This window comes from Ovis canadensis, chromosome 17, assembly GCF_042477335.2.
Source record: "Ovis canadensis isolate MfBH-ARS-UI-01 breed Bighorn chromosome 17, ARS-UI_OviCan_v2, whole genome shotgun sequence".
Lineage (NCBI taxonomy): Eukaryota > Metazoa > Chordata > Mammalia > Artiodactyla > Bovidae > Ovis > Ovis canadensis.
In genome coordinates this window covers 65,908,516-65,929,185 of record NC_091261.1, presented here as the reverse complement: position 1 = coordinate 65,929,185, position 20,670 = coordinate 65,908,516, and the positions used below count along the sequence as shown (strand labels likewise).

The 20,670-nt window shown below is 43.4% G+C and overlaps 1 protein-coding gene across 6 annotated transcripts in view; it reads right to left on the bottom strand.

Moving 5' to 3' along the window:
- CIT (citron rho-interacting serine/threonine kinase) overlaps window positions 1-18,244 on the bottom strand; it is a 171,776-nt gene extending 153,532 nt beyond the window's left edge. For 5 of the 6 annotated variants that reach the window (XM_069557922.1, XM_069557923.1, XM_069557924.1 and 2 more), the window contains exons 1-4: window positions 18,177-18,244; window positions 15,883-15,985; window positions 9,734-9,875; window positions 874-1,049 (exon numbers count right to left, since the gene is read on the bottom strand). In XM_069557922.1, coding sequence (XP_069414023.1) covers window positions 874-1,049; window positions 9,734-9,875; window positions 15,883-15,978 — 414 coding nt within the window. In that variant the 5' untranslated portion in view covers window positions 15,979-15,985; window positions 18,177-18,244. The remainder of the gene's footprint in view (window positions 1-873; window positions 1,050-9,733; window positions 9,876-15,882; window positions 15,986-18,176) is intronic. The other variant, XM_069557928.1, reaches the window with a different exon arrangement.
- Window positions 18,245-20,670: the final 2,426 nt, after the last annotated feature.

The window sequence follows — 20,670 nt, the reverse complement described above, 5'->3', positions numbered from 1 at the left end:
CCTGCCCTGTCTCTGGCTCACCCACATCTTTCCTCATTCTGTCGTTTGTGAATTTGCTAACTGCTCCCTCTTTTGTGGTGCTTTAGCTCCTAAATGCCTGCTTTATGGATCTGCCATTTTCCCTCAACTTTCCAAGGCTGTGCTGAAACCCTGAAACTAACAGACACGGAGCTTTGATTCCTTTTGCAGACTTCCCACAGAGCTGGGTCCATTATCGGACACATGATGTGCTCTCGAACATGGGTAACTAATAAATTGCTCTCTGAACACCAAGGCTGATGGCCGTCTCTCTAGAAACAAGGCAAATGAATCAATAATGTCTGGGAGCACCAGCCTTGTTTTAAAAGAGAGAAAAACACCACAACCAGAAAGATAACTTCTCACCTCCTCTCAGACTGGCAACTCCCTAGCCACAGAACAATTTAATTTCTTCAGAGGCCTGTTTTAAAACCAAAAAAAAAAAAAAACAAAAACAAAAACAAAACAAGTACAGATGCCCCCAACACAAATATATAAGATGTGTACAAAAGCAAAGGCTATCTGACTCACCCCATGATATGCACATCTCTGAATTCCCAGTGGATGGTCACAAAAGATCATCTCAAATTCATTAGTGAAAAGGCCAAGTTGGTTCTGAATAATATGCAACTATAAAAACATGATCAAGCAACCCAAGGGAGCTTGTCAATCTTCAAAATTAGTCAATATCAGTTCAAGAAAGCATGCTCAGACCTTCCTGGCTGTGCCACAGTAATTAAAACTAGGGATGCCGAGGAAAACTGGCTCCATCCCAGGTGTCAATCCAGCAGATTCTCATCTCTGCAATGAACCTGCTGGTACAGACAGGGGAGGCTGGATGTCAAATGCTCCTACCTGCTCCTGGGCCAACAAGGCCTTCTTCTTCATGACTTTCATGGCATAGACATCCCCAGTCGCTTTCTCTCTGACCACTTGTACTTCGGCAAAGTGACCGCAGCCTATGACACTTCTCACTTCAAAGTCCTTCACTGAAGGCTGGAGCTCTTGCAACTCAGCTATAATATCAGAATCTGCAAAAGACGGAAGAGTGACTCCTGGATCCATAACGTGCTTCAAATACTCGTATCTTTATGAAAGCGAGAAGAAAGGAAGAAAGAAGAAAGCGTTGCTGTAGCTTCCCTCACTGTCAGGAGACATTTAGTCACTTTCTCCTTGTCGTGAATAATTATAAAATCAGCACAAAAGTGTTTTTTCTATGCTAAGTTAAAATTAAGGGCTCCAGAAATTCCAACGCACAGTTTCCATGGCAGCTATGATCTGAATCCTGTAGATGCAGAAAACAGGGGCAGGAGAACAGAAATCATGCTTTTCCTCCCCCTCTCCGGGGGCTGCAGGGCAGTGAGTGTGGTCAAACATGTTATCGGCATCTGGACTGGTTTACAATGGGATATGAGCGATGTGACCCCCATCCCCAGTTGACTTTGGGGTTGACTTCCAGAACATTCCATCCTGATTCCATATGTTCTACTCAGTTTTACTCCATTAGCCCAGGTCTTATCTCCCTTGCATCATGTCAATAAATACCCTCCCTGCCATACATCGTATGTAGCAGCACTGCCAAGGGAGAAAAAGCCTGAGGAACCAAGCAGAGGCCTGACCTTGGCCCTGCAGAGCTGATGTGTCACGAAGCTTGATGGGTTTGCAACTGTCTCTTTTCTTAGCATAGTCTTACTCCTTTTCTGAATGCAATCTCTCAGCTGGTGTCTTCCTTTACCCTAAAAGCTTTAACAAAAGCATCAGACACACAGATAAAGCACTTTAAACAACAGACATTAATTTCTCAAAGTTCTAGAGGGTATGAGGGCGAGCAGGCTAAGAGCCTGTTGAGAACCCACTTCCTGGCTGACAGGCAGCCCCTGTATTCCTCATATGGTAGAAGGAAAAGGAGTCCTCATCGCTCTTCCTCTTCTTCTAGGGACATGAATTCCATCACGGGGCCCTCCTTGATGAATTCATCTACATCTAATTATCTCCCAAAGGCTCCACTTTTGGGGGGATCAGAGCCTCAACATATAAATTTGGGAAACTGGAGAAGGAAGCAGGAAAGTCAGTAAAAACATTCAGTCCATAACAGTCAGAGATTCTCCGCGTTTAAAGTATGGACTAAACAGGTGGCAGATTTAGAATCTAACATACATTTATTAACAACATTAATTTGGGGCATCACAGGATAGATATATAGTGATTCTAATGATCTAAAGAATAGAATGGAACATAAATATTAGAGAAATGCAAATCAAAACTATAATGAGATATCATCTCACACTGGTTAGAATGGCCATCATTAAAAAGTTGACAAATAACAAATGCTGGAGAGGGTGTGCAGAAAAGAAAACCCTCTTACACTGTTGGTGGGAATGTAAACTGGTAGAGCCACTATGAAAAACAGTATAGAGGTTCCTCAAAAAAAACAAAAAATAGAGCTAACATACGATACGGCAATTCCACTCCTGGGCATATACCTTGCCATTTGAAAAGATGCATGCACTCCCATGCTCACAGCAGCACTATTTACAATAGCCAAGACATGAAGCAACCTAAATGTCCTCTGACAGATGAACAGACAAAGAAGATGAGGTATATACACACAGTGAAATACTACTCGGTCACAAAAAAAGGATGAATACCATTTGCAGCAACATGGACAGACCTCAAGATTACCATACTAAGCGAAGTTCTGGTGGCTCCGACAGTAAATAATCCACCTGCAGTGCGCGAGACCTGGGTTCATTGCCTGGGTTGGGAAGATCCCCTGGAGGAGGGCATGGCAACCCACTCCAGTATTCTTGCCTGGAGAATCCCATGGGCAGAGGCGCCTGGCAGGCTACAGTCCATGGGATCATACAGAGTCGCATAGAGTCAGACACAACTGAGCGACTAAACAACAGCAACATACACACACAAGCAAAGTAAGTCAGAAATAGAAAAACAAAATATCATATACTATCACTTATATACGGAATCTAAAATACAAATGAATGTATCTATGAGACAGAATCACAGACAGAACAGACTTCTGGTTGCCAAGGGGGTTGGGTGAGGGGAAGGACTAGGAGCCTGGGATTAGCAGATATTAACTGTTATTTATAGGATGAATAAACAACAAGTCCTACTGCACAGCACAGGGAACTATATTCAATATCCTGTGATAAACCATAATGGGAAAGAATATGAAAGAGAATATATATATATGTATTATATAACTGTATTGGTGTACAGCAGAGATTAACGTAACATTAGTAAATCAACTATACTTCAATAAAATATTTTTTAAAAAAGGAATAAAGCGGAACAGCTGTGACTGACCAAATCCCTCAGTCCTGCCCATCACAGGGAAACTGCACCATATACAGAGTTTTACTCCAAAGGAAGACAAGAGTAACATGTCATCAAAATTATTCTGGAGAATCCCTCAGAAAGATGCCATGGTGAAGACCAAGGGACTCTTGAAATCCCACAGGGGCACTGGAGCCACTTCTGTGGGAGGGCGCCAGGTATAGCTGGGAGCTACATTCATTCGGCAAGTTGCTCACACAGCTAAAGGAACAGAGCCCAACAAAGGGCAGAGCCATTTCATAACCACAGTCACTTGGCATCACACTGATGAATTAGCCAATGCAATTTTAATTGTTGTCACCCACTCCCTTTCTCGGTTGCATGGGTGGAGTTGAATTCATCTGGATCAAAGGCACATGTCATGAGCACCACTGCACTAACATCTCTTACTTGTTATCCTAAAAACATCTTCTTTTGTTCCCTTGAGGAATCAGGCAAGAGGGGTGAGTAGATTCGCTTCAATTCCCCGTGGCCATTGTAAAACAAAAAATAAATCTAGAGCGCCTTTGGGGAGGATTCCATGCAGAAGCAGAACTGAATGCGGCATGATATTTTCCTTTTGCCTTGACATCACTGTGGCAAGCCCAGTCTTTCTTCCCTGACTTCTTCCAAGTTTCTCTCAGACCTAGGACTTGAGTTTTTGAATTATTGATTTCCCAAATATGCTGACTTGCAATTTTCTGACTTGAACCTGATTTCATTACTGCTTGCACACAAGGCCAGCCTCTCCTGATTCTTCTCTAAGGCCTTGGGCCCGCACGTTGCTTACAGCACTGTCCAACTTAATAACTCTGGGTCTGTCTCCAGCAACCACCAGGCATCTCAGTCACCCCAGCCGACAAAACTGCTTGCAGGCAAAACCACCATGACACTCTCAGAATTCTGAGAAACCACTCCAAGTCGTGATGTTGTTATTCAAAGACTTTGGGATTATCGAGGTGAACAGGTGAGATGCTAAACTCGTACCTATGACTGTGAAAAATAACCCTGCACAACTTCTCTTCCCACCAGCAACTTCTATGACTACAAAACCATATCAACCTTCATCCCCACCCACAATGAACACGGTGGGAACTGACACTGAGGTAGAGACCCTAAGCATGAAATGAAAATGCAGTCAGAGAATGATCTTCCCAGATACATATATAGATCCAGGGAGCAAAAGCCACCACAGCTGAATGCTGTTTCCTTTTTTAAAATTCAGTATTGCAACACTTCACTCTCTAGGAATGCATCCTTCACAGAAATGCTCAAAAGACACACATATCAAGATACTTATGATGGGCACTGCTTGTTACAGAAAAATCAGAAACAATGTAGAGGTCTACAATTAACAGGAAAGTGGAAATAGCATAAGAGTTCACCCACAGAAAAGAATACTAGACACATATTTAAAAGAATTAAGTAGCTCAACCTCCACTGGAGTCTCTTCAGGGACAAGGATTTGCTTCTGTTTTGATCACTACTGTAAACCCAGTACTCAGAACAGCAGCAGGCACATAGCAAGTGCTCCACAAATATTTGTTAAGTAAATATATTGCTAGGTGAGCAACACTAGTGGCAAAACATTATCAACATGCAACCCATTTTGCATAAAATTAAACTAGAGTAATGTTAGAGCCTCTTGATTAAGGTGAAAGAAGAGAGTGATAAAGGCAGCTTAAAACTCAACTTCAAAAAACTAAAGATCATGGCATCCAGTCCCATCACTTCATAGCAAATAAATAGGGAAAAAAATGGAAACAGTGACAGATTTTATGTTCTTGGGCTCCAAAATCACTGCAGATGGTGACTGCAGCCACGAAATTAAAAGACGCTTGCTCCTTGGAAGAAAAGCTATGACAAACATAGACAGTATTAAAAAGCAGAGACATCACTTTGCCAACAAACAGCCATATAGTCAAAGCTATGGATTTTTCAGTAGTCATGTACGGAAGTGACTGTTGGATCATAAAGAAGACTAAGCACCAAAGAACTGACACTTTCAAACTGTGGTGCTGGAGAAGACTCTTGAGAGTCCCTTGGACAACAAGAGAGATCAAACCAGTCAACCCAAAAGGAAATCAACCCTAAATACTCATTGGTAGGACTGATGCTGAAGCTCCAATACCTTGGCCACCTGGTACAAAGAACCGACTCATTGGAAAAGACCCTGATCCCAGGAAGGACTGCACGCAGGAGAAGGGGGTGACAGAGGACAAGATGGTTGGATGGCATCACCAACTCAAAGGACATGACGTCTGAGCAAACTCCAGGAGATAATGAAGGACACAGGAGCCTGGTGTGCTGCAGTCCATGGGGTCACAAAGAGTTGGACACGACTGAGCAATTGAACAAAAAAATGTTAGAATACACATGGTAAAGGGTTCATTGTTCAAGCTACTTGGTTGGTATGTGGGGGTTTATGACACTTGTCTCTTTACTGTTAAGATATATGTGAACAATTCCACAATAAATATCTTATAAGGACAAAAGAAAAGTTGCAATGCTATGCACTGAACCATTAACAGTGGTTATCCTAGGTAAGATTTTGAGGGATTTTCTTCCATTCTGTTCTTTTATATTTAACTTTGAATTTTTTTAATTTTTACTGAAATATAGTTAATTTACAATGTTGTGTTTTCAGGTATACAGCAAAGTGATGAAGCTACATATATATATATTTTTCAGATTCTTTTCCATTATAGGTTATTACAAGATATTGAATATAGTTCCTAATTTATCCCTTCCCCACCTTACACTTTGGTAACTACAGGTTTGTTTTCTCTGTCTCTAAGTCTCATTTCTGTTTTATAAATAAGTTCACTTGTATCAGTTGTTAGGATTCCACATATAAGTGATATCATATGATATTTGTCTTTCTCTTAGTATGATAATCTCTGGGTCCATCCATGTTGCTACAAGTAACTTTGTATTATGCTTACAATGGGGGGAGGCTGCCATGGAGGAACTTAAAAGTAGTATTTTGCCCAAAGTACTAAGATTGTGAACATATAGAAGAGTTTGCCTGCAGTGAATGTAGCTGAAAGAGGGTAAAATTTCAGCCGCTGTCAAATAACCGAGAAAAGTCCAACTTTAACAATTATCAACACTCTTTTTTGTCTGTATGTTTTAACATCACACTTGTTTATTTTTTACATAAAATACATGATACACTGCTTAAGATTTTGCTACTAATTCTGTTCATCGGCAATAATTAGTCAACCAATATTTCTGTGTGTGTCCATGCATACTTGGTCATGTCTGACACTTTGCAACCTCATTCTTCCAGGCAAGAATACTGGTGTGGGTTTCCACTTCTTTCTCCAGGGGGGTATACCCAACTCAGGGATCAAATCCATGTCTCTTCCATCTCCTGCATTGGCAGGAGGATTCTTCACCACTGTACCACCTGGGAAGCACCACCTTCTGTGTACCAAACCCAGTTTGGGACAAAAAGGCTAGCTTAGAAATTAAGAAACAAAGAATTCCTCCCTGATTCCCAAATGCCAGCTCCCTGCCCTCCCTTGACCCAAACTAGGGGCACTGCTTCAGGGCTGTATTATTCTGTCTCACTTCCTCCAACAGTCCCAGAAGAAATTTTCCATCTCTATGGCAAGCCTCAAGAAACTTATGTGGTAACAGCTGTTGGACCCTTCTTCCCACAGAAAAATGAAGCTTACATTCTAAAACAGAAACTCAAAGAGGGGGAAAAAAACATACTAATGCAATCACCCTTTTCCAGTCATAGTCTCTCAACCATGCTCTCCAGGAAGCCTCTTTAAAAATATGAAACAGTTTCCTGAAAGAGAAATCTATTAGAAAAATCTACATTTCACAAGTCTAGCCTCCTGATTACTGAATGAGTCTAGAAGATCCACTGCTTTAAAGGATGATCCTAACTGGAGGGCAATTTCAAGAAGGTGCATGTTGAAAGCTCAGTAAATTAGTCTTGTCACAAGCTTCTCCTTCCCCTCCTACTCCCTATTTGAGAGTTTAAATACTCAACAAAATAAGGTGGGAACTTATTCAAACAAATACAGAATCATGAACAAATATGCCAAGTGCATTTTAAAGTTAAAGGTACACAATATGTTAAACATTGAGGTTTCTGGTTATCATTATTGGGCAACATTTACCGAGTGTCTCCACGTGCCAGGCAACATAAGCCTGGACTGTGCACTATCTCATTCAATCCCTATATCAGATATGCCTTTTCCCCCATCATTCAGATGAGGACACTGAGAACAAACAAGTTACATGTAAATACCGATGTCACTTACTAGACATACATTGGTTTTATCCATTCAAAACTCCCAGGTCCTTTAGGCAATAGCACATCCCCCATTCCACGAGGTCCCAGTGATCATGGTGCCCTGAACCCCTGGGCACCTACATGAGGCCAATCACAATACTTTACACCCTGGCCCAGTGACTGGTCAAGGGATGGGCAAGTGACCCAAAGCAGAGCCAATGAGAATCTTCCCTGAGATTGCATGAATAGAGACAGTAGACAATACACGTTGGGTACAGTGGGGTAGCCAGCATCCAAAGACAGTGCCCAAAGCATGTGCTTTGTTGTTCCCCCGTACAAGAAATCTGGGTGGCCCCATTGCCTCACTGCAAACCATGGAATGCAGCCAAAGAGATTCTATGTCCCTTCCAGACCTAAGCCCTGAGAAGGCCAGGCAGCTTCCGCTTTTGTATTTGGAAACGCTGAGGTGCCATGGAGGACATCTAGACATCTCTGCTAGAGTGACAGCGTAGACCCTGGGTCAGTAGCTTTGTCTCAAAGGGTCAGACAGTAAACATTCTGGGCGTTGTAGGCCATATGGTCACACCTACACCTACTCAAACGCCTTGTGATTGACAGCAGCCAGAGGGAACAGGTGAAGCTGCGTTCCAGAACTTTGTTTAGAAAGCAGGCATCCCAGCCTGTAGTTGGCTGACCCATCATGGAGAGACCACACAGAACAGCCATATGGAGAGCAAGAATCTCTGAGACTTCACAGAGAGAGAGACAGGCCTACTAGTCTCAGAGTCCTGGGGGAGCCCAGCCTTCTAGGCAACATGCCAGACAATGGGTGGGTCATCCATTCCAGCCTAGATGCCTGCAATCCTGACCCATGTCACATGGAATGGAAGAATTCTCAGCTAAGCCTAGTCAACCCACAGAATCAGGATTCTTGTTTTAAGCCACTAAATTTTAGGGTGGTTGGTTACACTGGAAAGTCATGTGAGACGTGGTTTCTTTCAGACTTGGCATTGTCTGCCTTTGAGGCCAGATAATTCTGTGTGGTGGGGGCCATCCTGTGCATTGCAGGATGTTTATCAGCATCTCTGGGCTCCACTCATTAGCTACCAAGAGCACCCTCCCTGCCAGCTGTGTCAACCAAAATTATCTCCAGATACTGCCACATGTCCCTGGGGGAGGCGAAATCGCCACTGGTCGAGAAACACTGGTGTCAGGTGAAAAAATACAAAACTAGGAACCAGCAAGCAGCCAACTTCCCCACCATGTGCAAGCCAAGTAGAGTCAAGAACAGGGTGAGGGCAGGGCCAGTTTATGACTTTCATAGTCCCTAGGCACTTGCCTTCATCAGGCCCTTGCTCCATTTAAAAACAAAATTTTTTTTATATAAATATATATATCTTTGTGACCACACTGGTATAAAGATGAATATAATCCAGATCATTATAGATTATTAATATACCCATATTTTTTATTATTTTAAAATAAAGTAAAATTAAACTAATTACAATAATTGTGAATACTGCAGATGCTAAGCACTGTCTTCACAATGCCTAATGAATAATCAGCCTTGAGTGAGTATAATGAAGAGACGTTATTTAAGTCCTTGGAACCAGCCATGCCTAAAATTTGACCCATCCCTGGACTCTCAGTTTCATGAGCCAAAAAAATTTACTTTTGGGGATAAACAACAAGGTTCTACTGTATAGCACAGGGAACTATATTGAATATCCCATGGTAAGTCATAATGGAAAGGAATATGAAGAAGAGTATATATATATATATATATATATATATATATATATATATATATATAAAACACTGAATCACTTCACTGTACAGTAGAAAGTAACACAAGATTGTATATCAACTATATTTCAATAATTTTTTTTTAATTCACTTTTTGGCCTAAGCTAGTTTGAGATGAGTTTCTATCACTCGCAACCAAGAAGCCTGATTTATCCAGTCTCCTAGCAACGGCAGGTGGAAGCTGACCTTGAAGCTAGGTCCATCTAAAGCAGAAATTCCTACCCACTCCCTCCAACCACAAATGTATCCCACCTCCAGTATCCTTCTAATTCTCATTAAGCAGGACAATTTTCAAGAAAAAGTTCTCCCCACACTTACACTTCTGGACAAAGTTGCTCACGTGCTTAATCTTCATCAGAGCCGGCTGACTGCATTCTTTAAAGAGAACAAAGAGGGCATCTAACATCGCTTCTCGGGAAAGAAGAGACATCTGCTGTTGAGTCATGGAGGGTGGTTTCCCCTAAAAACAGCAAACAGCAGATGGAGACACTGTCAATAATGAAAAGCTTTGATCAATAACATCCACGCAGAGTAAATTGCAAGCCACCAACTCAACTAACTGCTCACGACACATGCTAGCAGCGGAATTTGGTGGCCTCATCCCTTAAAGTGACGTCCACTGAGAGTCATTAAGTTATCACTTGTATGTGGGCCTCTTCCTCCTCCACCTGGGGAGAAAAACTTCATCAGCACACCATGAATAAGAAACAGTTCTTCTGTCTTAGCAGTCTGAGGCTCATGGGGACATTTACTCTGGACCCTGCTGGTCCCGTCACATCTCTGTACCTCTTCAAGAGGACACAATGAATGCCTCTTCCTCCCTGTGTTCCTACAGGTTTAACATAACTTCAGTTTCTTGAATTCACTCAGACAATAAAGGGTCGTGTGAATGGAGTGACTGTGCTAAAGCTGAATTTATTCATGATCTCAGGCAACAGTTGCAAACTGGCAGACTGCATCTAGCCCACAGACATGTTTTGTTTGGCCTGTTATATTTAAAATAATTTATCTGCCAATATTGAAAAATCAGGAGATTTCACACCAAAAGAAAAGGGGCGGGGGGAGGGGAGGATTTCTGGCTTCTCATGAGACACAGGCAGATCTGGCAACACTGTACCACATTCCTGCCTGGGGAGGCTGAGCTGCAGCTCAGGAGCACTGGCCCTCTAGAAAGTGGATGTGTTTGGCACTTCACTGCAGACTCAACTCACACTCTTCCATCTGGCACACTTGACTCCTTTACACTCACTGTCTGGCCACCCAAGACACGAGTTCACACCCCTGGTCTAGACCAATGAATCCCATGTGCCATGGACTATACGCAGTTCTCTCTGCAAAGCTGGCCACCAACAATTCTTCTAACTCTAAAAGCACTTGCCACTGCATCCATCAAGCGTCAGAGTCTATTTCTTCTCCTCATGAATCTGTGCTGTCGCCATGACTCATGTGAAACAACAGAACGTAACACAAGTGACCCAGTGCCAGTTCAAGACGCAACCCTTAAGTAGTCTGGCAGCTTCTGCTTTTGTTTTTTTGGGGAAGCCAGCCGCCAAGATGAGAAGCTTGGGCTAGACCAGGTGACAGTCAAATCTCACCCACTGTCTGTTTTTATAAATAAAGCTTTATTGGAACACAGCCATGCCTATGAATTTACACATCATCTATGGCTGTGTGTATGTGTGTGTTAGCTGTTCAGTCTCATGCAGCTCTTTGCGACGCTATGGACTGTAGCCTGCCAGGCTCCTCTGTCTGTCCATGGAATTCTCCAGGCAAGAACACTGGAATGGGTTGCCATTTGCTTCTCCAGGGGATCTTCCAAACCCAGGGACTGAACTCAGGTCTCCTGCATTGCAGGCAGATTCTTTACTGTCTGAGCTTCTGTGATATAAATAGAATGGCAGAGTTCAGTAGTTACAGCAGAGACCTTAGGGCCAATGTACTTATTCACAGAAAAAATTACAAGCCCCAGCTTAGACTGAGGAACAAAAGACCTTTGGAGAAGAGGTCACTGGATGAACTGAGGCACCCCAGTCAGCAGTTAGCACCCAGAGGTTTTAGTCCCAGCCAAGCTCTCAACTCAATACAACCCATGAGTGACCACAGCAGAAGAATCACCTAACTGCATGCAGCCAACCCACAGAATCGTAAGAAAAAGTAAGTCATTGTTGCTTTAAACTTTGTGAGTGCTTTGTTACACAGCCCTGGATGACAGAAACAAACTGACTGTAACAGCCCAATAGCAGCCTCCTCAGCCAGAACCAGAAGAGTGATGGGCCCTTTCCTGCCCACTCCCTGGCACTGGCCAGCACACACCATTAAAGCAGAGGTCACTCCACTACACCTCTCTGCACGCGGCTGAACCTAGCCCACCAGGTCGGTCCAGGCCCACCACTAACCCGCTGCCCAAGTAGCAGAAGGGAGCTCCACTCCCAGGATGCCAGCTCCGGAGCAACCTCATCAGTCACAAACTGACCAGTAAGCCAGCTGAGGCCACAGCGTCTGCCGCCTCAGATAACCAGGCTCTACTGAGAGCCGGAGGACAATGATACTAGAGCAACCCGGACTTCCTCAGACCCTGCCGCTTTCTGGTGTCGTGCGGCACCTTCCTACTCTGGGTGCAATAGCTGCGAGGCAGGCACAAGCGATAGGGGCCCTGCTCAGCACCACAGCGGACCTGCCCCCAATCAAGCGACCAGTTAGTGGTCCTGCTGACCACTGGTCAGTGCCACAGTGGGCCCCTCCCCCAAGGAGGCAACCGTTAGTGAGCAACGGTCAACCAGCCACTTCCGGTGGTCCTGCTCAGCCACTGGTCAGTGCCAGAGTGGGCCCCTCCCCCAAGCAAGCAACCGTTAGTGAAGTGAGCAACTGTCAACCAGCCACTTCCGGTGGTCCTGCTCAGCCATTGGTCAGTGCCACAGTGGGCCCCTCCCCCAAGCAAGCAACCGTTAGTGAGCAACTGTCAACCAGCCACCTTCAGTGGTCCTGCTCGGCCATTGGTCAGTGCCACAGTGGGCCCCTCCCCCTCTTGTATATAAATGGGGCCAGAACTCCGACTGAGGGAAGACGGTTTCCTGAGATGCCAGTCTGCCATCTTCTCCATCTGCTAGCTTTCCAATTAAAATAGTTATTCCTTGTTCTAACAACTCATATCCTGATTTATTGGCCTGTCCTGTGGCAAGCAGAACAAGCTTGGGCTCAGTAACACGACTACCTTTGAGTCACCTGGAGAACTTAACTAAAAACCAAAAACCAGATTCTCAAGTACCATTCCCAACCAACTGAATTAGAATTTACCAGTCTGTGGCTAAGAAGATATTTCAGTAACACCTCCTCCCAAGACAGTCAGACCTCAGCCAGGTTTGTGAAGCACTGAGTCAGACCACACTATCTGGCACTTTAGAGTTCTGCCATTCCTGGGAAAATAAGATTCCTAGTTTTTCTCTCCTCTGATGAGTTTAGACTAAGCAGCAGTTCCCAAATACAGTACTGAGTCTTAACAAAGTTTTCACGTCTGTCATAAAGTAAGAAAAAGTGAACACTGCATGATGACTCTTTTATAAAGCTAAGTGTATTCAAATTGTAAAATGGTCCTTTATTCTGAAACAACATCCTTCCCCTCTTGGTGTTTTTTTTTAAATATCCTCTTTATGAAATAAAAGGACCAAACGATAATAGCGTTTTCTTTTTTGTGTTTTTTTACATCCCTTACTTAGCAAAATACAAAGTTGGCAAACCTCAGTCAGCCTAGCAAATTTGTAAAATTTTGCTGGCTCAAAAATCTAAAAGCCTGCCAACCACTGACCTGGAACTCTTGGGGAGGTACTTACTGTCAAGCAGAAACTGAGACCCTGTCTACATCGAAAACAAAACCACTACTCTCTATCCAAACCTCATTAAAAGGACACTGGGATAGGGATACAGTGGGATAATCAGTTAGTTTAGAAATCCCATGAAGGGATTAAAGACAAGAGGGAATTTTAAGGGCATTTGGGAGACCGCTATAAGTTAATGACCACTCTAGAAAAGAACCCAGTAACCTAGCAAAAATCTCCCCTGATGGCTCAGATGGTAAAGAATCCGCCTACAACGCAGGAGACCCAGGTTCAGTCCCTGAGTTGAGAAGCTCCCCCTGGAGAAGGGAATGGCTACTCACACCAGTATTCTTGCCTGGGGAATTCTATGGACAGAGGAACCTGGCAGACTACAGTCCATGGGGTCACAAAGAGTCGGACACAAAGGAGCAACGGACACTTTCACCTCAGCAACAATCTACACTACCCTGAAGGAAGACCAGATGCGTCCATCTGCCAGGCACACTCAAGCCACAGGTGCCAACAGTTTAAACACAAGACAATAGATATCAGGTCTGCATCTTGTTACACGAAGTCAGGGAGTTAATGGTCCCTGAAGAATAGCCTTTCTGCAGGTAGTCAAGACAGGAATAGAGGGGAAAAGGGGAAGAAACTAGGTGAAAGGGGTCATAATATCAAGACCTGAGATGCATTACCATATTTTAGTATACATTACCTTTCTTCTGTTAATATACATTTAAATAGCGCCATGACAGTCCTCAATAACCACAGGGTCAAAGGAGAACTAAAGACCTAAGCCTTAAACATCTACCCCCAAATGAGGAAGGTGGTCTACTCCATTCCCCACTTTTTCTTTGACTATAAAAATATAGGCCTCTTTGTTCTCAGTGCTGTGCTCCCCTGCCAGACCATTTGTGTCTCTCACAAGCATCCTCTGCTAATAAACTCACTCTTTGCTGTTTCCGAGCTGAAAAGAACCTGAGCTTCAGAAAGTTCTGACACAAGGTGAGCAGTTTCAGTTAAAAGACAATGAGTTTGACCCACACACTGCAATAGAAGACCCAGTGCAGCTGAATTTAAAAATTAAAAAAATACAACAGTGTGTTCAAGTCCCCTCCTAACTCAGGAATGATGGATTCAAGTCCCAGTCTGAGTTTTGGCTGGGTTCAGGTCCCACCCAAGAAGGAGTGGGGTTTCAGCTGGATGGGGGGCAAAAACAGTACCCTTATTCTGCTTATATTAAAGCAAGTGCTAGGGTTACGCTATGCTTGCAAATAATAGCTTTTCAGGGCACAGGGTGGAGCTTGTTTAAAAAAAAAAAAAGGAGGAACTGGGGATTTACACACAATCTTTGCTGGTATAATGACATTTAAATACAAGATACATTTACTAAACTCTGATATACACTGGCCATGTTGCCCAGCAGTTACACACCCACACCAAAAATGGGGTATGGCTTTGTCATTTAAAATCTCCATGATTCTGAGCAAGTCTCTGTCCCTCTCCATATCTGCACATTATAAGAATTTTGTCATAAGTTGGAAGTTTTGGAGTAAAACAATTAATGGGTTAAAAAGTGGTAGCGCTCCAGTCAGTTGAAGTTAAAAATAGACCATTCATAAGAGAAAAATACCTCATGACTTAAATGGTGACCCACAGAACAATCTAAGCTTTCACTCTGTCCACATTCTGATCTGTTTGAACATTCCCCAATACCAGTATCTTGGGGAAAATGTCCTCAAAAACATATTAGTAGTGAAACTAATATAACATTGTAAATCACCTTAGATTTATCATCATACAGATAATCCTACCAAAATGCCTTATTTAGTAGTTACTGCTAAGTGAACATAAATTTATTATTACTGTAGCTAATACTATTTCTACACTCATCATTAATAATATTTATAATTTATAAAGGGCTTACCAAGAGCTGGGCAAGAACTAAGTACATGAATTATCTTATTTGATCCTCATAACTTTGTAAATTAGGTGCTATAACTTCTATCATAATACAAAGAATGGAAAATGGATATAGACAAGGCAACTGACTCACCCAAGGTAACACAGCTAACACATTCTGAGGCCAGGATTCAAACCTAAACCTTCACCACTATCTGTATTTTCTCTTTGACTTATCAAACAAAGATTTCTACAACAAACAAAAGAATCAGAAATCTACTTGGGAAAAAAATCTCACAACATTAAGTTTCAATCCTTTTGGGGGTGATGGAAATGGTCTATATCTTGAGAGGAATGTGGGTTGTACAGGTTTGGTATTGATCAAAACTTTTTTAAAACATAAACATCCCTTGAATGAAAAAGATTTCTATATTTCTATAGGGCTACACCTATAGAAATTCCAGTCAAAAGAGTGTCTTTGTTCATTTACTTTTCCTTAATAAAAGAGCAAACTTTAGTGCAAAAGTGTAACGTGTGAAATCCTCAAAAAGGTCTCCCTTTCGAGGGCAAGTTCAACTACCCATTCCTGGCACAATGGCTCCTTTTTCCACAACTTTCAGCATATATAAAACACGAAAGGAAATTTCTCCTAGATTCGCCTCAGTCCTCTTAACAAATTCCTATAACTTCTGAGTCACAGAGGTTCCAAGGAAACACATACAGGTGAGCAAAGTTGACAAGCCAGTCTGTTACCTGGAAGAAAAGATTCAGCCTGGAGGCCCGGCTGGCAATGGATTCAATAGCACCAGCGTCCAGCAGATTCCGTGCTCCATACTTGAACTTCAACATCTCCCCACTGGTGACAAAAGTAGACAGGAGGAGGTTATTGTGTTCCGCTGATTTGAGCAGGAAGGGTTTGAGAGATCTCTGAGCTTTCTCTCAAGATATCAGGGGTAGGGAGGTGAAAAATCAACCACCACTGGGTCTTGGGAAGCTCAGTCGGGTGACACAGATTAAAAATCAGACTTTTATTCAGTGTAACACTGCAACACTGACCTGACATACTTACTTAAAATTTATTTTATAACTGCAGACAGTGACTGCAGCCATGAAATTAAAAGATGCTTGCTCCTAGGAAGAAAAGCTATATAACAAATCTAGACAGCATATTAAAAAGGAAAGAGATCACTTTGCCAACAAAGAACTGTATAGTCAAAGCTATGGTTTTTCCAATGACCTTCCGGGTGGCTCACACAATAAAGCGTCTGCCTACAATGCGGGAGACCCAGGTTCAATCCCTGGGAAGGGAAGATCCCCTGGAGGAGGAAATAACAACCCATTCCAGTACTCTTGCCTGGAAAATCCCATGGACGGAGGAGTCTGGTCAGCTACAGTCCATGGGGTTGCAAAGAGTTGACTTAGTGACTTCACTTCACTTCATGATTTTTCTAACAGTCACGTACAGATGTGAGAGCTGGACCATAAAGAAGGCTGAGCACCCAAGAATTGATGTGATGGAGAAGACTCTTGAGAGTGCTTTGGACAGCAAGGAAATCAAACCAGTCAATCCTAAAGAAAATAAACCCTAAATATTCATTTGAAGGACTGATGCTGAAGCACCATTACTTTGGCCACCTGACGCAAAGAGCTGGCTCACTGGAAAGACCCTGATCCTGGGAAAAACTGAGGGCAGGAGGAGAAGGGACGACAGAGGATGAGATGGCTGGATGGCATCACTGACTCAATGGACATGAGTTTGAGCAAAGTCTGGGAGAAAATGAAGGACAGGGAAGCATGGCAAGCTGCAGTCCATGCAGTCACAAAGAGTCAGACATGACTTAAACACTGAACAACAACAACCCCCCTTAATTGAATATAAGCTCCACCAGGGCATAGCCTGGCACATAAATGCTAAAAAACTGTTATTGAACAAATGATTGAAAATAAGTAAATTACATAATACAGGTATGTTGGAAGCTAAGGGATTCAAAAAAAAATAAGAAAAAACAAATGGAGGAATTGGGGCATGGGCAACCTGCTCCAGTGTTCTTGCCTGGAGAAACCCAGGGACGGCGGAGCCTGATGGGCTGCCTGCCATCTATGGAGTCGCACAGAGTCGGACGCGATTGAAGCGATTTAGCAGCACCAGCAGCAGTGTGTGTATAACAGTGTAGTGAGAGTAACTTCACCGTTCAGTTCAGTCATGTCCGACTCTGTGCGACCCCATGGGACTGCAGCACTCCAGGCTTCCCCGTTCATCACCAACTCAGGGAGCTTGTTCAAATTCACGTCCATCGAGTTGGTGACGCCATCTAACCATATCATCCTCTGTAGTCCCCTTCTCCTCCTGCCTTCAATCTTTCCCAGCATCAAGTCAGTTCTTCGCATGAGGTGGCCGAAGTATTGGCGCTTCAGCTTCAGTCCTTCCAATCAATGTTCAGGATTGATTTCTTTAAGGATTGAGTGGTTTCATCTCCTTGCAGTCCAAGGGACTCGCAAGAGTCTTCTTCAGCACCACTTCACAGAACAGGTAACATCTGAACCAAAATCTGAAGGGAGTAGCAGCAAGCCTTGCCGGTATTTGGGTAAAGAACAGTATCCTGCGGTAGGGGGAACAGCCAGAGCGAAGGTTCTGAGGCAAGACCTGGGCTTCTCTAACAGTAGCTGGGAAACCACGTAGAGCTGGAACGGAGTGAAAGAGGCAGGAAGTAGGCGGTGACGAGTTGGGGCAAAGAGTATGAAGACACCAAAGTAAGCTAAGGTCACACAGATTCTAAGGCGCTGCCGGCCCCGACTAGCAATGCCGACAGGAGGACCCCACCCAGCTGGAGAAAGGAAATTCCTCTAGCCGCAGCAGAGCCTAGCCAACCCTTCGGCTCAGACGGGGGATAAGCCCTTGCACCGCCAGCCTGGGAAGACCTTCCCGACTCCCCGCCGCCCTCCCTGCTGCGAGAGGCAAAGCCGGGGTTGGTGTGGCGGAGGAGGCCCTTCCCTTGGTCTTGCAAAGTGGGGTGAGGGACAACTGAGCTTGGAGAGACCAGACTCACCGTTCAGCCTATCCCGGCTATCTGCGCGGCGCTCTGTCCGGTGCCTCCCGCGGCAGCGTTTGAACACTGGGAACGGCGTGGGTGAGGCCAGCCATGTCTGGACCAATCAGTGTTCCCGCTCCTATGATGGACAGTTCTATCTCAACCAGGTCCAGCCCAAGTCCTTAAAGGGACCGAGGAAGTGAACGAGAGGGCCAATGAAATTGTTTCTTCCTACCCGGTAGGGCAGGTCTTGGAAGTTTGAAATTGGCGGTTAAGCAGAAGGATGCAAGGTTTGAGGACGCGTCTGTTTGTGTCTGAGATGTCTGAGGAGAATGCTGGGGCAGTGGCCCTTGCTCTCATGGCCACCTGCAAGGAGGAAGGCAGCCCGGCCGCTCTGATTGGTGATCTTGTTCATCAATCCTGACTAAGGTAAAAGTAGTTGTTACTTCGTTAAATAAACCAGCTGGTTCTCTGCTAACAGGCTACAACTGAGGCTTTGAGTTTGAGAATTCCACCTGCCTCAAAGACTGGTTGTCGACTGCAGCAAAAAGGCGATGATATTGAAACTGTCTCATAGAACATTTTAAAATAAAGACAAGAGACTTAAACAGTCGAAATCCAAAAGGCCAACAAATATATGAAAAGGTCTCCACGTCACTCATCATCAGGAAATAAGAAAACTAAAACCACAAAGAGATACAATAACAGGCAGCCAGATTGGGGCTGATTGGTGGGGAGGAGGTCTGACAGTGTTGGCAAGACTTGGCAGTACACAGCTGATGGGAGTATAAATCATAACGTTTGTTTGAAAAAGAGTTTGCCATTCTTTGCTAAAGTTGATGATATACACAGTCTGTAACTCACGCCTGGGTATACCCTAGAAAAACTCCTGTGTGCACCAGGAGACATGTACAAGTATGTACAGATAGTACCGTACAGCATCATGAAAAAAGAAACTGGAAGCAACCCAAATATCCATCAGCAACAGAAAGGATAATTTTTTATATTGCAGTGTGTTCATACAGCAATAAAAAAGAACAACTACAGCTGAACACAATGACATAATGTGTTTCAAAAGAATGCTGAGTGAACGAAGCACAACAATAGAATAAAGTATGTTTTCTTTTTCTTGTTGAAATATATAGTTCATTTACAATGTAGTGTTTCAGGTATACAGCAAAGTGGTTCAGCTATACTATATTCTTTTGCAGTTTCTTTTCCCTTATATTTATTTAAGTATGTTTTCATTAATATAAATTTCAAAAGCAAAACAAAATAAAATGTTTAGTGAAGGATGTACCTACAGGTGATAAAATCAGAAAGTAAAGCAGAACTCAGGATAGTAGTTATCAAGGGCATGGTGTCCTTTCAGGGAGTCAGGATGCTGCCTGCTAAGTCGCTTCAGTCGTGTCTGACTCTGTGTGACCCTATAGGCTGCAACCCGCTAGGCTCCTCTGTCCATAGGATTTTCCAAGCAAGAATACTGGAGTGGGTTACCATGCCCTCCTCCAGGGGATCGTCCTCACCCACGAATTGAACCTGCGTCTCTTATATCTCCTGCATTGGCAGGCAGGTTCTTTACCACTAGCGCCACCTGGGAAACCCCAGTCAGGATGCTACTTGATCTAATTCTTAGCCTGACTATAGTAATAAAATAGATTATTGTTTTATAATTAGTAAGCTGTGTATATATATGTTCTATTTTGGAGAAGAAAATGGCAACCCACTCCAGAATTCTTGCCTGTTGAATCCCATGGACAGAAGAGCCTGGTAGGTTACAGTCCATGAGTCGCAAAGCATCAGACACAACTGAGTGGCTAAACACACACATGTTCTACTTATGTATATTTTTAAAATTTGAAAGGGAGGCAGTCCTCTCGGTACTTTTATAATCCCTACACTACTAGAACTAGAGATGTGTTATCGTATGCCGGCCCACACACTCACACGCACATCAGTACAAAACAAAGTGCAAACTTGCTTAATACACTTTTTTCCCCTAGAAACATAATTTGCTATTCATCCCTGGGACAATAATGACAGCTACAATTTACTAAGCCCCTTCTCTCTTTTTGTCTTTATCAAGTACATCTCATTTAATTTTTACTATAACCTAATACTGAGAGGGAGGAATTATAATCCACATTTTATAGATGGGGAAACTGAGTCTGAAAGCTATTCAGTGACTAATCTCGAGTTGATCGGCTCTAGGTGATGAAGCTAGGTTTGGAACTCCTGGACTATCTGACTCCTAGTCTTTTTCTCTGTATGAAACCTGCTTCTCAGAAGACGTCAGAAATTTTCCCATCCTCTGCATTTGTCATGTAGCAAGGGCTGACCCAGTCCAGAAAAATGTATGAAAATAAGAATTACTTCTAGGGACTTCCGGTAGTCCAGTGGTTATGACTCCACTCTTTCACTGCCAAGGGCCTGGTTTCAATCTGTGCTAGGGGAACTAAGATCCTGCAAGTTGAGTGGCTTGGCCATATTTAAAAAGGAAAGCAGGAGGGGA